General features: G+C 45.0%; 1 protein-coding gene across 1 annotated transcript; it reads right to left on the bottom strand.

The window, feature by feature from the left end:
• Nucleotides 1-401: 401 nt before the first annotated feature.
• Nucleotides 402-17,185, bottom strand: TMEM184C (transmembrane protein 184C). The gene is made up of 10 exons (XM_069976885.1): nt 16,699-17,185; nt 12,875-13,005; nt 11,756-11,792; nt 10,586-10,791; nt 9,100-9,174; nt 8,091-8,184; nt 5,532-5,644; nt 3,810-3,909; nt 2,237-2,408; nt 402-1,131 (listed from the first exon to the last, which is right to left on the bottom strand). Exons 1-10 carry the CDS (start codon nt 16,813-16,815, stop codon nt 830-832), a joined length of 1,347 nt encoding a protein of 448 aa, XP_069832986.1. The 5' UTR covers nt 16,816-17,185; the 3' UTR covers nt 402-829.
• Nucleotides 17,186-17,515: the final 330 nt, after the last annotated feature.

Below are 17,515 nucleotides of genomic sequence, written 5' to 3'. Positions count from 1 at the left end.
ACACACACACACACATACACTTGCTGGAGAATATACTTGCTCCAATATGGACACAGTAAAATATAGAATGTGGTTTAAAGACAATCAAAGCAGCTAAATGGTATATACAGACGTATACTGGGTGGCATTTGGTACAAGTGTCTAAATCATATGCATGAGGTGGTTGATTTAGATTAAAAACACCTTTTAAAAGATCCGAAAAATCTGTTAAAGGGGTTGTTCACTGCATTTTTTTTTCTTTCAAATCAACTGGTGCCAGAAATGTGTAATTTACTTCTATTAAAAAATCACAAGTCTTCCAGTACTTATCAGCTGCTGTATGTCCTGCAGGATGTAGTGTATTCTTTCTAGTCTGACACCTCTGTCCATGTCAGGAACTGTCCAGAGCAGAAGAGGTTTTTTATGGGGATTTGCTGCTGCTCTGGACAGTTCCTGACATGGACAGAGGTGGCAGCAGAGAGCACTTTGTCAGACTGGAGAGAACACACCACTTCCTGCGGGACATACAGCAGCTGATAAGTACTGGAAGACTGAAGATTTTTAATAGAAGTAAATTACAAATCTCTGGCACTTTCTGGCAGCAGTTGATTTGAAAGAATTTTTTTTTTGTGAACTACCCCTTTAAGCTGTTGGTGTAAATTCACACAGACACTCATTTAGCCAGTTTTAAAAACAAAGACCTTTACATACAAAATACATTTTGCCAGAGTGCCCAAACTAGACGTCATCCAGACCTTAATTCTTTGCAGCAGCGGATGTCCATGTGGCACCATTTACCCCCCACAAAGGGGTTTGAAGTCCTCAGAACATTTGGCAGGTTTCCTGTGAATTAGGAGGGTGGGCTGCCCTCGTGCGATACCTCCACCTCATCCGGCTCGGGCTCATGGACCTCTTCCTCAGCCTCAGGGGACTCTGCGCTGTAGAGTTCTTCTGGAATTGTTGCAGATGTGGGCGTAGTCTGAGGGGTTATTGTCTGACCAAACCCTTGGTAGTGTCCGGAAGGAGATGGCGGCATGGATGAGACTGCAGATACAGGGTCCTGGGTGGAGGAAGACAGCAAGCTAGTGTGCTCATTCTGCTCCAGGTCATCAGGGAAAAACATTTTTCTTGGTCGACCCAAAACGGTCCTTCCTGTAACAAGAAAAAACAAGCACGGTATTATTAGCTGGCAAATATATTTTATAGGTACTAAGTTATGATGTCACAAAACCAAACCAGTCTATATATAATAACATGATCATTTACATTGTCTATTGGGAGGAAACACTGAAAAAGAACGTAAAATGTGAAAAAGGAAAAAGACACTTACAGTATTAGGCCGGGTTCACACTACGTAAAAAACACGGCTGTATGTCATAACAACGGCCGTATTTGCACGAACAACGGACGTTGTTTGCGGAAATACGGCCGCTGTTATGCCATACGGCCATGCTTTTTACGTAGTGTAAACATAGCCTTAAGCTAGACACATACACTTTAGTAGTGTGTAAAGGGGTACTCAGGCCAAAAATAAAATTCAATTCAACTGGTGCCATAAAGTGTCAGATATTTGCAATTTAATTCTATTAAAAAATATCCAGTATTCCCATACTTATCATCTGCTGTATGTCCTGCAGGAAGGGGTGCATTGTTTCCAGTCTGGACAGCAGGAGAGGTTTTCTATGGGGATTTGCTGCTGCTCTGGACAGCTCCTGACATGGACAGAGGGGGCAGCAGAGAGCACTGTGTCAGGCTGGAAACAATACACCACTTCCTGCAGGACATGCAGCAGCTGATAAGTACTGGAAGACTGTAGACTTTTTAATAGACGTTAATTACAAATCTCTGGCACCAGTTGGTTTGAAAGAAAACAATAGTCGCTGGAGTACCCCTTTAACACTCCAACAACTTCCACCTACTGCGGCAAATCTGAAAAACCCAGGTCAAATAACAAATCCAGGAGAAAAGCGACAGACAAGTGTGAGGGGATACGCATTTGTTTCCGATTGATCTGTCCCACGTTAAAAGCCAGGGAATCTGGCACGGATCGTGTGAATGGCTGCATTCACTTAAATGGTTGATCTGCGACCAGGGACAATTCTATGGGACATGTCAATGCAGCCTTAAAGTGTTATAATACAGAGCACATGAATCTAACCACAGACGATTCTGATCTGCCGCATACGCTGCCATCTTTTCTCTCTTATGCCAAGTTGAGTCCTGTATTATTGCGTACTTACCAACATTGCGTACTTACCAACATTGCGTACTTGCTCGGATATATCCGCTCGGATATCCGATACATCCCACATAGCAAGAAAGGAATCAAAGCAGGAGCCTTCCTCAGCTTCTTGCACATAAGGTTTGTAGGAAAAGCTGAAGTGGTGAGCGATGGCGGCCAGGAACATTTCAACACAAATCACAAAATCCTGAATAGAGGGAAAAATATTTGGGAGATGTCACCAACAAGACTGCGCACACGTGTCCGTACGTAACACAATACTGGGCGGGTTTTTTTTATTCCATTTTATTGCAACTTTTTCCCCTTTGGACGTCATGAAGGGTAAAGCGTGCCAAGATGGCGGAAGAAGAAGAAGATGGAATTATATTGCGTCCCCTTTCTGTTGCTATCAAACAAACCCCCTTACTCTTCCCAGGCTACAGGTACATTCTGCCTATGTTTACACGCTGTAAAACAACGGCCACTGTTTAACGTGTTCCTCCGGCCGTATGGGTGTGTCTTAAAAAGTCAATTAACCATTGATTTCCAGGAACACAATGGCCAGCATGAGAGCCACACTTGATCAATTATTTCCAGCCCGTATTAAATAATGGCCGTTGTTCAATACACTGGCCGTTTGATTTCAATGCAGCACTTTTCTTTTTTTTTTTACAAGAATGGCCATTCTTGTCATAAAAAAAAAAATATGTTGTGTAAACATAGCCTTGTGTTAGTGGCTTCTTTTATTTTTCTTCTTTTTACTTTGTGTATTATTTATTTTTACTTACTTTTTACACACACACACACACACACACACACACACACACACACAGATTAGACATTCTCCTGATATCTTTATTCATATCAAGGACACAGGGAAGCAGTCCTTCCCATGCTATGCGTGTGCTCATTAATCCTCAATATTTATGAGCACCTGCTGCCTCAGCCTGTAATGTGTCATGTTTACAGTCAGTACAGTATGTGCCCTTATTCTGGAAGGGAACCCGTCAGACTTCCTTATTACAGAAAACTAGAACTTACTTGTTTCGGAGATATCCTAGTTTTCAAACCAGCTGGAAATTGGGTTTTAACTCACCAGGGCAGTTCCCATCCCCAACCGGTTGTGCCTAAATTGATAAATCTCTCTATATAAACTTATAGGGAAAGGGAGAAGATGCTGGGGACTACCTCAGGGACTGCAGCATCTCAGAATGAATCGTACTAAATTCTTATCAGGGAACGGGCAGCATGAAACGCCTGACAGGTTCCTTATATAGGGAGAACGCCCATGTCAGGCCCCAGGATAAGGGATAACAAGCCGATGGGTGAAGGTCTCACTGCTGGGACTAACAAGAAAGTAGGAAACCTGTCCCCTGTCTATGTGATTGGATGGGTGGTCCCAGTGGCTGGAACCCTCCCATTAGCTTCATACCCCCCCCCCCCTACCTGGATAGAAGCCCCCTTTACCATACGCTTCTGTATTTGCATGTATAATATGTTACCCCTTATTGGATATTTCTGATGTCACACGGACGACTTGTTATAATAAGTTATTAAAAAGAACTCTGAAAAAACAAAATAAATAAATAAAGTATCCTCGTCCTCTCACCTGGAGGCCGGTAGCAACATCTTTCACCGTTTTCCAGTCCCAAAGACGTTTATCAGAAATAATTCCAACCTTCACCATGAGGGCGATCAGTACGGCTTGCCTGGGGGGAAATCAAGGGGTGATTTATTCTACAACCAGGTGTAATGGTCTCAGGGGCAGTAAGCCTGGAAATGAGCGAGGGAAAACCACAAGCACCCAGGCCTGCCGCCGCGTCTGCAGGACCCCCGCAGGGACGCGCGTCTGCAGGACCCCCGCAGGGACGCGCGTCTGCAGGACTCTGTTCCCACCTTAGTTTACTGTCAGATTGTTAGAATATCTTGTCATGTGACTGTTCTCTTCTGTGGGTTTCTTTGCTGGACCTTGTGTGAGGGCCGGGCTGCACATAATCTCATTGCCTGGACAACTCCTTTACATGTATTCTGTGGGGCAGTTAGGTTGGATTCACACTACATTTTTTTCATCCGTTTTTACAAAAAGTGAATGGAAAAACTTATGCATTTGTCAACCATGTTTTTGTGTACATTACAAAAAACGGATGCAGCATGATCCTTTTTATTTTTATATATAATAGAGGTCAATAGAAAAACAGATGCGCACAAATGCATCAGTATTTCCATCCTTTTTTTCATCAGTTTTTTGCAAAAATGGATGAAAATAAGTGTGAACCCAGCCTAGGATTATGATGACATATTTATATAGTTTTTTTTGTGTTTTAATACTTCATGTTTAACACTTACATTTTGAAGCATAAAAATATGGCAAAGCTATTTTTTAAAGGTTTTAATTTTAAGATTTTTTTAAATCTATAGTGCAGTGAGGGAGCTTGTTTTATAGAAGTTATTTGGGGGTAGATATCACTATCTGAATTCTTTTGATACGTGTATTTTGGAAGTCCCACAGCAGACAACCCACAATTGCTTCACTTTGGGCAGGAAGGGAGGTCAACTGGGCAACTGGCATCTTGGTGCCTAAATGCTACAGTAACTCCTGACCGCAGCCCCTAGGGGGTTCAGCAAGGTCGGCTACAGTTAAATCCTCCATCTGATGTTTTCCACCTAGGTGTTAATGGGACCTCTACGATGGTAAAAAAAAAGTTTTTTTTATTTTAATTTTTTTGGCTTGGGGTGCTGTAAAAATAATAAAAGAAGTCATACTGACCTATTCGGATTCCCCGCAGCTGGTGTTCTGACAGCCCCAGGTCCCCCCTGCTCTTGGCTACATCCTTGTTCACAGTGACAAATCACCTCAGCCAGAGGGGACAACACCTCACAAGAAGCAGCAGGAACCAGAATCTGTCAGAATGTCCGTTGTGGGGAATCAGGACAGGTGAGTACACTTCCTTTTAGATTTTTTGCACTCCAAGCCAAATATAAAAATGTTGTGTCATTGGAATCCCCTTATAAGTGTACTGGTATTCTGCTCAGACAGTATTCTGCTCTTCATATATAAAACTACATTATTATGAAACACTTAAGGCTGTGTTCACACTACATAAATTCCGTAGTGCTGCAGGCTGAAGGAATCCCGACCGGAGTGTATACACAAAGTACACGCTCTGGCCGGGATACCTAGCAGCGCCGTAAAAAATCAGAACTTTGCGGCGCTAAAGATCATCTGGCCGGTACTGCAGTCGGGTCACGAAAAAGCCGGTCTCATACATAGTGTGAACATAGCCTAATGTAGTGAACCAAGGAGGTTTCAATAACTAAAGAACTCACGTACCAGAAAGAGACAAAGACGACCATCTTTACACACAGAAATTTGCCAACTGGTTGTATTGGATTCAATTCTTCCTTCAGCACTTTGTAGAACAGGACAAGACAGTACATGGCAAACTAGAAAGCAAAAAGCGACATAAAGAAAAATAAATAGAACTGAAGAGAAAATGAAAAAAGTGAAAGAGTGAAAGGTCATTCAATTATTAGTATATTTAATGCTAGAAAATATATATATATAAAATATAGCAGATCATGGCAAATCATGGATATGAACAGTGCATAAATTGATTAAAAAAAATGCACTAAAAAGGCATAAAAATTACAAATATATAATAAAATGCAAAAACAAGTAGGCAAAAGCTTTAGGTTGCAAAAGTTCATTAGGAATTCATAAAGGTAGTTGGTAAGATAGATTAGCAGGGGTCATTTGTAGTTTATAAAGTTCATACGCCTCAGTGGTTTCAATATTGTTTTAACAATTTATTATGTTCATTTAATTGCAAATATCTAGAGAAAGATATATACACTGTAGAGGCCGCAATAGTTTAAATTTGTTCTAACTTGCAGATGTGATGGATGTCAAAACAAGCTTATTCTGGCGTACAGACCATGTGACCATGGATGGCGCCTGTCAAGGAATTGGATATATTAGACAAGCAAATGTAAGGATCAGATCTTATAGGGTAATCGCAGTATGGAGCGGTTAGTATCTACTAAAGATGAGGGCAACTCGAACATGCTTGAGTGTGTCTGAACCAGGAAGCCTCAGCATTTGATTACGGGCGGCTGCAGAAGTTGGATGCAGCCCTAGGGAGAAAAACATGGATACAACCTAAGGCTAGGTTCACACACACAGTATTTTGCTCAGTATTTTCCAACCAAAACTTTCTTCCAGAGACAGCACCGCTCTTGTCTCCAGGTTGGGTGCAGGTTTTGTAACCCAGTTATATTGAAGTTAATGGAACTTAATTGTAAACCCCACCTGAACTGGAGGCAAGAGTGGTGCTGTCTCTGGGAGAAAGCGTCCATGTTTCTTTATGGCTGGATAACCCCTTTAAGGAGCCTGTATCCTGCTACAGGAGGGGACCAAACCACAGAACCACTGGTGCTTCAGACTTAGACACTGCCATCAGTCTATATAGTAGTATCACCCACAACCAAGTAGCGTAATGACTGTGATCCTTGACTGCAGTTTGTGTGTGAGAAGGTGGGATGGATGTGTAACTGGCAAGAACTTCTGACATCTGTCTGTATAGCAAAGGGATGGGGAACCTGTGGCCCTTCAACTGTAGCAAAACTACAATTCCCGTCATGCCTGGGCAGCCAAAGCTTTAGTTTTGGCTGTCCAGGCATGATGGGAATTGTAGTTTTGCAACAGCTGAAGGGCCGAAGGTTCCCCCATCCCTGCTTTAGCATCTAAGAAGTTTTTTCACATGATAGTTACGGTTCTAAGAAGATAGAATGTATGATCCTGATACAGCCACCATCCCCTGTGTAATAGGGGGAAGTGCGGCCATGGTCCTGGGCACCCGACCACAAAGTTGTGTAATAGGAGATGTGCGGCCATGGTCCTGGGCACCCGACCACCCAGCTGTGTAATAGGAGATGTGCGGCCATGGTCCTGGGCACCCGACCACCCAGCTGTGTAATAGGAGATGTGCGGCCATGGTCCTGGGCACCCGACCACCCAGCTGTGTAATAGGAGATGTGCGGCCATGGTCCTGGGCACCCGACCACCCAGCTGTGTAATAGGAGATGTGCGGCCATGGTCCTGGGCACCCGACCATCCAGCTGTGTAATAGGGGATGTGCGGCCATGGTCCTGGGCACCCGACCACCCAGCTGTGTAATAGGGGATGTGCGGCCATGGTCCTGGGCACCCGACCACCCAGCTTTGTAATAGGAGATGTGCGGCCATGGTCCTGGGCACCCGATCATCCAGCTGTGTAATAGGAGATGTGCGGCCATGGTCCTGGGCACCCGATCATCCAGCTGTGTAATAGGGGATGTGCGGCCATGGTCCTGGGCACCCGACCACCCAGCTATGTAATAGGGGATGTGCGGCCATGGTCCTGGGCACCCGACCACCCAGCTGTGTAATAGGGGATGTGCGGCCATGGTCCTGGGCACCCGACCACCCAGCTTTGTAATAGGGGATGTGCGGCCATGGTCCTGGGCACCCGACCACCCAGCTGTGTAATAGGGGATGTGCGGCCATGGTCCTGGGCACCCGATCATCCAGCTGTGTAATAGGAGATGTGCGGCCATGGTCCTGGGCACCCGACCACCCAGCTATGTAATAGGGGATGTGCGGCCATGGCCCTGGGCACCCGACCACCCAGCTATGTAATAGGGGATGTGCGGCCATGGTCCTGGGCACCCGACCACCCAGCTATGTAATAGGGGATGTGCGGCCATGGTCCTGGGCACCCGACCACCCAGCTATGTAATAGGGGATGTGCGGCGCCATTGCCCATCCTAGAGCTGTGTGATAGGCATTGCTTACAGCCGGGTTTGTTACACACTACATACACATACATCTTATGGGTTTATGTGTCACTTACCAGCTGTGAGGCATTGTTAATGATCACCAAGTACGTCCATGCGTTTTTTAGACTAAAATCTCCTTCCCCATAGATACCAGTCAGCTGGCAGATCCTGGACACAAGAGATTAGGAAACTTCCTCAGATTTCTAAGCCTGACCCCGAGAATAACAACTCACACAAAAAAAGACCCAAACCATCTGCAGTAGAGAGCTGGATGAGCTGAAAAAAGTCTGGAAATAAATCTGTAAAAAATCTGTGCAGAAGGCGACTGGTGGGGGAGAAATCAAGTCTGCAGCACATCGCACCAACTTCAATGGGGAATTGAAAAAAACCTGAATACGGCGATGTTCCCGCACAGTGTTTTTGCGCAGTATTTTGCAAGCAAAACCAGGAGTGGATTGAAAACCCAGAAAGGCTATGCTCACACACTGCTGAAGCTGAGTGGATGGCCGTCATTTAATGGCAAACAAAACAGTTCCCTTTATTTTAAAACAACGTCCGTTATTTACCATTAAATGACGGCCATCCACTCAATCTCAACAGTGTGCGAGCACAGCTTTCCCTTTCTGGGTTTAATCCACTCCTGGTTTTGGTTGCAAAATACTGTGTGGGAACATAGCCTAAATGTGCAGCAATATCCACGGAAAAATAAGTGTGAATTTTGGGTGGAAATGGAGCTTATTTGCTGCATTTACAGAGTGTGGTTTTACCCTTAAAGGGGTTGTCTAGGGAACTTTTATCTTGATATATGTTCTGTCTGTGTATAAAAAGAGGCTTAAGGCTATAAATAGAAGATAGTGGTGATATAGATAGATACACATAGATATATTATATATCTATCTATCTTATAGCGGTTCATGTTATACAATATGACATAACCAGACTAGGTTTCAAGACACTTTAAAAGTCTATAAAAAGCTTAAAAAGTTACTTTTAGACTTTCCACAGGAACACCCTCCCCCATAGACTTTACATAGGATTGCTGTATCACATGCTACAACATTACTGACTGCATTATATACTTACAAAGCAATTATAGTGGTAACTGGTCGAACCACTGTATACTGGAGCACACCCAATTTACATCGAAACAGCAGCACGCTGCAAGAGAATTACCATCCATGAATATAAGTGTCATCCCCACACATAATTCCCAGCACCTGTATATAGCCAGTCACTGTACTAGTCACTGTGAGTAACATATTATCAGACATGCCAAAAGTTACTGATTGAACTGGGTCTCACCCCTGAGATCCACGACAATCCTGAGACGCGCTCCCCTCCCAGCCAGCAAGACATCAAACTCGCTCCATAGACTGTAAACCATCCAACAATTCAGATCTGTGACAGCTGGGAGAGGTGTGCCGCCACGTATCCCCCGAGCTGTACCTCAGGATTGCAGCGGGTCTCACAGGGGGGATCAGGGAGATCAGTAACGTCATGTCATTTGATTTTGCCTCTATAAGCATCTAAAACATTTCTAAGCATTTTCTAGATATTCCCAATCTACTAGTTAAAAGGATTTAACTAGAAAAAAAAAAGTAAGAAAAAAAACAAAAAGTAGAACAATGAAAAGACCAGTGAAGATTAGAGAAGACCGCTCCTCGAGCATACTCAGATTCATCTGAACCCAAGCGCGCGGCATCTGATATCTGGTGGCTGAAGAAGATGGATGCAGCCCTAAAACTGCCTGGACTGCCCTGCCACACAGAAGTTACAGAGCAAGGCCCCCAAATGTATTTAAAAAAAAAATCTCTCTCCAGAGTACCCCTTTAAGGAGCCTATTACATCTTCAAACCTACTTCAAGGGGTATTCCACTCAGTATTAATTTTTAATATGTTTTGCTCCTGGGCAGCAACATAACGTACAGGCTATTCTTACCTTTCCGTGCTCCTCCGGTGTCCTCCTCCTACGTCATCTTCAGTTCCTGCCTCCACTTTTGAGACAGAATCGTCTGGCAGTGACAGCCCACTCAGCCAATCACTGACCTTGGCGCTGTTCTGGTCTCAGTCAGTGACGGAGACAGGCTGTCAGTGGCTACGCGGGCTGTCACAGCCAGACACGTCCATCTCAGAAGTGAAGGTGGGATCATTCAGCTGGGAGGACACAGGGGGAAATGCAGAGAAGTAAGAATCAGCTGTTATGTTCTGCATCTGGGCAGCCACATGTTAACTCTGAGCAGAATAACCTTTTAAAAGTTGCGATCAGCTAGCTGTTCGCTAGCTGATTGCATCTTTTAAAGGGGTATTCCGCTCAGAGTTAACTATGTTGCTAGTAACTCGTTAATTCGTAACTCGTAATTCGTTAGCTGATTGCTGGGCCTATTAGCGTGGACTCCGTAGTGTGAACATACCCTTACACAGGGCAACATTGGGCTGACAACCTCCCAGTGTAATAGAGCCTGACCAAAGATTCTCTGTAGTAAAACACCGGGCTTTTCCAACTCTCTAAAAATCAGTATTTGTAGCAGGTATCACTATCATTCGGAAGCGACTCCGCGTAATGACTTACTCTCCCATCGGCCAGGTTGGACAACAACACAGAGGAGGTAGATGTCTCTGCTGATCTTTTGCTTCCAGAACCAACGCCAGATTCGGACAGCGATTTGTTAAATAGTTTAAGAGGAAAATCATGAAATTGTAGATAACATAAGCTTCGTAGCACTCCCGGCAGGTATCCACGTATATGGCGATGTCCGGATACTTCAAGGCGATCCACTGGTATAAAGAAGAACAAAACCTTTTATAGAGAATAACGTAAAACGTGTTCACTCTGCCCGAATCCTTATCAATCAGAAACTGTGACAGTATATAAGAGACAGAATTACAGACCGACTTCATACCAAACGCATTATTACTATTACACTATAGAGCTTTAAGAGTGTCCCCACTATAAGTATAGGCCATCCTACACATTGGGGGGACAGGGGGGGTCTCGTGATCCCCAGTTACTGATTTAAAGCAGCTCATTTCCCAATTAAAACCAATAGCAGTGCCAAGTTGCCACACAGCTCTCTCTACTAACATCAAAGGGCATTATGGATATCGCCAAGCATCACTTGAGAACACTGAAGATAAGCATAGCCGCCGCTCCCCTGATTGTAATAGGTCAGGATCAGTGAACAGGCCCCTCATTCTCCTATAGGTAATGGCCTAGATGGCAATAAAACAGGTTGTCCGGGCAAAATCTATTTTTCCCCTATGCACAGGATAGGTAAAAGGTAAAATATTGCGGGGCTTCTGTGTTATGAATAGAGCCGAAGGTACGGCACGTGACCATTCATTCCTATGGAGCCGCTGGAAAGAGCAAACCGGAAGAGCGTTGTACTCTCCGGTACGTCCATAGAAATGAATGATCACATGCCGTACCCGCGGCTCTATATACGGAGATCGGTGGGGGGTACGGAGGTCAGACCCCCCTGTGATCTCCTACTTTTCCACTATCCTGTGGAGAAGGGAAAAAGTTGATTTTGCCCGGAAAATCCCTTTAACTATGTATATCCCGAGGAGAGGAAAACCTGATACAGCCCATGGTATAGAATGTTTCTTTTATAGCTTTGCCCCATAAGTATCTTTATATATAATCCATTAGATATATTATACGCAGACACATTACCGGCCGCCAGAAACGCTAAGAATCTGCAGCGTCTACAATATAATCAGAGCAGCAAACAATACTCACACTGTCCACACTGTATATGGGCACCATCCACAGGATTCTGGGACAAAGGGAAAAAAAGAGACTGTTCAGAAGAGAAGCAGAACAATGCCGCACAGTGCCGACACAGAACGGACAATGCTACACAGTGCCGACACAGAACAGACAAAACGCTGCACAGTGCCGACACAGAACAGACAACGCTGCACAGTGCAGACACAGAACGGACAACGCAACACAGTGCCGACACAGAACGGACAATGCTGCACAGTGCCGACACAGAACGGACAATGCTACACAGTGCCGACACAGAACGGACAATGCTACACAGTGCCGACACAGAACGGACAATGCTACACAGTGCCGACACAGAACGGACAATGCTGCACAGTGCCGACACAGAACAGACAAAACGCTGCACAGTGCCGACACAGAACAGACAATGCAACACAGTGCCGACACAGAACGGACAATGCAACACAGTGCCGACACAGAACGGACAATGCAACACAGTGCCGACACAGAACGGACAATGCAACACAGTGCCGACACAGAACGGACAATGCAACACAGTGCCGACACAGAACGGACAATGCAACACAGTGCCGACACAGAACGGACAACGCTGCACAGTGCCGACACAGAACGGACAACGCTGCACAGTGCCGACACAGAACGGACAACGCTGCACAGTGCCGACACAGAACGGACAACGCTGCACAGTGCCGACACAGAACGGACAATGCAACACAGTGCAGGCACAGAACTGACAACGCAACACAGTGCCGACACAGAACAGACAATGCTACACAGTGCCGACACAGAACGGACAATGCTGCACAGTGCCGACACAGAACAGATAACGCAACACAGTGCCGACACAGAACGGACAATGCTGCACAGTGCCGACACAGAACAGATAACGCAACACAGTGCCGACATAGAACAGACAATGCTACACAGTGCCGATACAGAACGGACAACGCTGCACAGTGCCGACACAGAACGGACAATGCAACACAGTGCCGACACAGAACGGACAACGCAACACAGTGCCGACACAGAACGGACAACGCAACACAGTGCCGACACAGAACGGACAACGCTACACAGTGCCGATACAGAAAGGATGCCACTAGGTACCGTATTATGGGTTTCTGTAATTCAGGCTGCGTGTAGTGAACCAAATGCTGCAAAATTCCCCATAGAGAGATCGGTATAGTCAGAAGCACAAATATACCAGCAATGAACCAGGCCTTGGCATGAACGTCAATCTGCAAAAAAAAAAAAAAAAAAAAGGCTTTCATTAGACATTATCCAAGACATGAATAGGCTAAATACTCTTCCTTAAAATCAACTTGTGTCAGAAAGTTATATGGATTTGTAATTTTCTTCTATTTAAAAATCTTCAGTCTTCCAGTACTTCTCAGCTGCTGTATGTCCTGCAGGAAGTGGTGTATTCTCTCCAGTGTGACACAGTGCTCTCTGCTGCCACCTCTGTCCATGTCAGGAACTGTCCAGAGCAGGAGAGGTTTCTATGGGGATTTGCTGCTGCTCTGGACAGTTCCTGCCATGGACAGAGGTGGCAGCAGAGAGCACTGTGTCACACTGGAGAGAATACACCACTTTCTGCAGATTTTTAAAATAGAAGTAAATGATAAATCTATATAACTTTCTGAAACCAGTTAATTTGAATAAAAAACATTTTTGCCGGAGTGCCCCTTTAATAAACAAGGATTAGTCTAGTATAATGGTAAAGCTCATAAGGAGAAATCTCAGTCTTTCCTTTATGACCTTTTCTCTGTTTGTAGTCTGTTCCTGGTTTTGGCTTCAAAAATCTGTCAAATAAATCTGTGTAAACGCACCCTAAGAAAAGCATCAATCACAGCTCAGATGTCGTTTCTCAGAACGGACTGTGATTGGCTGCCATCTGTCTGGGACAGAAAGGTCTCTGATTTTTGAGGAGGCCGGAGGAGGCTGGCTGCTGGGAACATCAGATCACTGATCCCATATGTATCATCCGTCCATACAATCCCTGTCTCATTCTTGCATCCAGATACATGACGTCTATTACTTGAACCCCATCCAGATGAATCCAGCGCACAGCACAAGGTAACAGATGAGGAGTTATTGTAAAGTAACCTCTCTGCCTCCTCCATGAATACTTTATGTGCAGGTACAAAGACTGTGCCGGAGCCGCTAACCTTGAGGCTGATGTAGAGGTCACCTGCTTAGTCACAGTCTCTGTATTGTATGAAAATTATTATACAGCTGCTGCTTCTATGTATGGAGGAGAAAGAAGGGGGGGGGGGGGGCACCCTGTACATCCAGCAAGAAACCCCATCCACAGCTCATGGCTGATCACGGCCACAAAGCTGCCACCCATGGCCGACACATTGTCAGCAGACACACTAAAGGAAATCATATGATCACTATAAACATTAAAGGGGTAGTCCACTTCAACATAACTTTTTGTATGTTGCTGCCCATGGTGAGACTTACAGTTCTTCCTTCCATACTTGTTATTATCTATTAAGTCTCCTTCCCCAAGTTCTCAGCTGCTGCTTTCAGCTGAAGACGCAAAAATCTGCGGGTGAGCTTTGCTCCCCCTTCCTTCTAAGACAGCTGATGTACATAAGACCCTGGCAGGCTGTATCTGCAACATTGTAGCTTCTTTGTAATGCTGGGAGCGTTATTTGATTCCTGAAAGTCAGTTTTGATAGGTTTACATACTCGCAGCTGGGGGCACATAGTTCTTTACCAGCCATAGATAACCCCATGATTGTCAAAGCTGGTTATACTCCTCCAATGTCTATGAGAAATTGCTCTCTCGATGGCTAATTACATCTTTTAAGGGGGCATTTAAATTTTAAGCAGGAACTGCAGCCGACTAAAACAAAGGCACAGACTCTATATCTTAGCGTACTCGTAAATGAAGCTGAGCTGTGATGGCGTCCTATGGGCAAATGACTTCAGTTTTTGTCCTGTACGGATAATTCTGGGCCGCTGTGTTTTATCGGAATCACTGCTTTATATAAGGAATCAGGCTTAAAGTGTCTCTGTCGTTATAACTTTCAAAATCTAAATCTGTTGTTGATGTCATATAAAGCAAGTTTACAATTCACATTCATTATTTATTTTTTTTCAGTTATCATGGAGAACACGACACTTCCTGTTTTCTGACTTTTTCCTCAAAAAACAGGAACAGTCAGAAAACAGGAAGTCCTGTGTATCCCCGACCATCTGAGCCCTCACAGAGAGAAGGCAGTCATGTGACTGATAGACATATTGAGCTATGACTCTCTGTACTGTACAGCCTTCAGGAGACTGGACCTGGATACAGTAAGTATAGCTGTTATATAGCAGCCTTCTGGAGACTGGACCTGGATACAGTAAGTATAGCTGTTATATAGCTGCCTTCAGGAGACTGGACCTGGATACAGTAAGTATAGCAGTTATATAGCAGGCTTCAGGAGACTGGACCTGGATACAGTAAGTATAGCTGTTATATAGCTGGCTTCAGGAGACTGGACCTGGATACAGTAAGTATAGCTGTTATATAGCTGCCTTCAGGAGACTGGACCTGGATACAGTAAGCATAGCTGTGTTATAGCTGCCTTAAGGAAACTGGACCTGGATACAGTAAGTATAGCTGTTATATAGCTGCCTTTGGGAGACTGGACCTGGATACAGTAAGTATAGCAGTTATATAGCTGCCTTTGGGAGACTGGACCTGGATACAGTAAGTATAGCAGTTATATAGCTGCCTTCAGGAGACTGGACCTGGATACAGTAAGTATAGCAGTTATATAGCTGCCTTCAGGAGACTGGACCTGGATACAGTAAGTATAGTTGTTATATAGCTGCCTTCAGGAGACTGGACCTGGATACAGTAAGTATAGCTGTTATATAGCTGCCTTCAGGAGACTGGACCTGGATACAGTAAGTATAGCTGTTATATAGCTGCCTTCAGGAGATTGGACCTGGATACAGTGAGTACAGCTGTTATATAGCTGCCTTCTGGAGACTGGACCTGGATACAGTAAGTATAGCTGTTATATAGCAGCCTCTAGGAGACTGGACCTGGATACAGTAAGTATAGCTGGTATATAGCTGCCTTCAGGAGACTGGACCTGGATACAGTAAGTATAGCTGTTATATAGCTGCCTTCAGGAGGCTGGGCCTGGATATAGTAAGTATAGCTGTTATATAGCTGCCTTCAGGAGACTGGACCTGGATACAGTAAGTAGAGCTGTTATATAGCTGCCCTCAGGAGATTGCACCTGGATACAGTAAGTATAGCTGTTATATAGCAGCCTTCAGGAGACTGGACCTGGATACAGTAAGTATAGCTGTTATATAGCTGCCTTCAGGAGACTGGACCTGGATACAGTAAGTATAGCTGGTATATAGCTGCCTTCAGGAGACTGGACCTGGATACAGTAAGTATAGCTGTTATATAGCTGCCCTCAGGAGACTGGACCTGGATACAGTAAGTATAGCTGTTATATAGCTGCCTTCAGGGGACTGGACCTGGATACAGTAAGTACAGCTGTTATATAGCTGCCATCAGGAGACTGGACCTGGATACAGTAAGTATAGCTGTTATATAGCTGCCTTCAGGAGACTGGACCTGGATACAGTAAGTATAGCTGTTATATAGCAGCCTTCAGGAGACTGGACCTGCATACAGTAAGTATAGCTGCTATATAGCAGCCTTCAGGAGACTGGACCTGGATTTGTGGTAAGTTCAGCTTTGTTTTACAGCATGATAACAACAATAATAATGACTGTATATTGCACTGGGTGCAGGGGGGGGGGGGGGTCACTGGTCACAGTGTGACTACTACATACATAGGGCCAGGCTTTGGGCAGCCTTCTGGTTCCCTCCATGATCTCTGTAGCTGGTGGAGCACTATATACACTATATAAACTATAGGGCACTATTTACATAGTGCGGCTCTTACCTTCATCTGCTGCAGCTCCCAGATACACACAGGAATGGCCACTATCAGTCCAACCACATAGAGGAAAACCAAAAGGGGCCGGATCCATCTTCTCCAGTTGCCGCACGTACAGGGCATGGTGGCCGCACAGTATAGACAGTCACTAAGGCTTGTAGAGCGGCCGGCAATGTGCGCCCATGGGCAGCCTAACCGCACAGTCTGTATGCGCTATCCCCGGGTACTGTACACCGCTCCTCCCGTCAGCATCAGGGCGCCATAGTCTCCTGCCGCAGCTCATCCCGTGCACACAGCGCCGCGCAGCCCATAGCAACAGCGTCAGCTGTCAGCACCATACAATACACTTCCGCCTTGCTCAGAGGTGCCCGCCCACCTAGAGTGACAGCCGGCCATCCTATTGGCTAATTCTACAGTCAATCATCAATCCCCGCCTCCATTTCCCTCATTTGGGCAGAGGAAAGGCGGATTTTATTGTTGTTTAGGTAATGACCTCGTGATACGCTCACGTGACTAGTCATGTACGTAAAGGTGCAGCCGGCCGACGTCATGACGTCAATGTCTTAAAGTGACATTACATTCTTACGAGCTGACTGGACCTTGGATGATGTCATGGAGTTTCCTGCATTGTATTTCCGGTTCTATCCCACATAGACCTGTGCTTGCTTCATGCTCTGTATTGGACTCTTACATTATAGAAAGTAATAGCTGAAATCTGCGCATGCTCATAACCTTGCACAGTACGCCATAAATATGCAATAAATATGATTTCTAGCTTAAAAACTGTTGAAACTGTACAAATTTAGGCAATGTTCACACTGCG

This window comes from Dendropsophus ebraccatus, chromosome 7, assembly GCF_027789765.1.
Source record: "Dendropsophus ebraccatus isolate aDenEbr1 chromosome 7, aDenEbr1.pat, whole genome shotgun sequence".
NCBI classification, from domain to species: domain Eukaryota; kingdom Metazoa; phylum Chordata; class Amphibia; order Anura; family Hylidae; genus Dendropsophus; species Dendropsophus ebraccatus.
Note: the sequence above shows the minus strand (reverse complement) of the source record. Positions and strands in the feature narration are given on the sequence as shown.

Coding starts and splice junctions, on each gene's coding strand:
- TMEM184C (XM_069976885.1), bottom strand. CDS start 16,815: ATGCCCTGTACGTGCGGCAACTGGAGAAGATGGATCCGGCCCCTTTTG. Junction 10,792..11,755: donor CCATATACAGTGTGGACAGT/GTGAGTATTGTT, acceptor TCTTTATACCAG/TGGATCGCCTTGAAGTATCC. Junction 5,645..8,090: donor TTAACAATGCCTCACAGCTG/GTAAGTGACACA, acceptor TTTGCTTTCTAG/TTTGCCATGTACTGTCTTGT.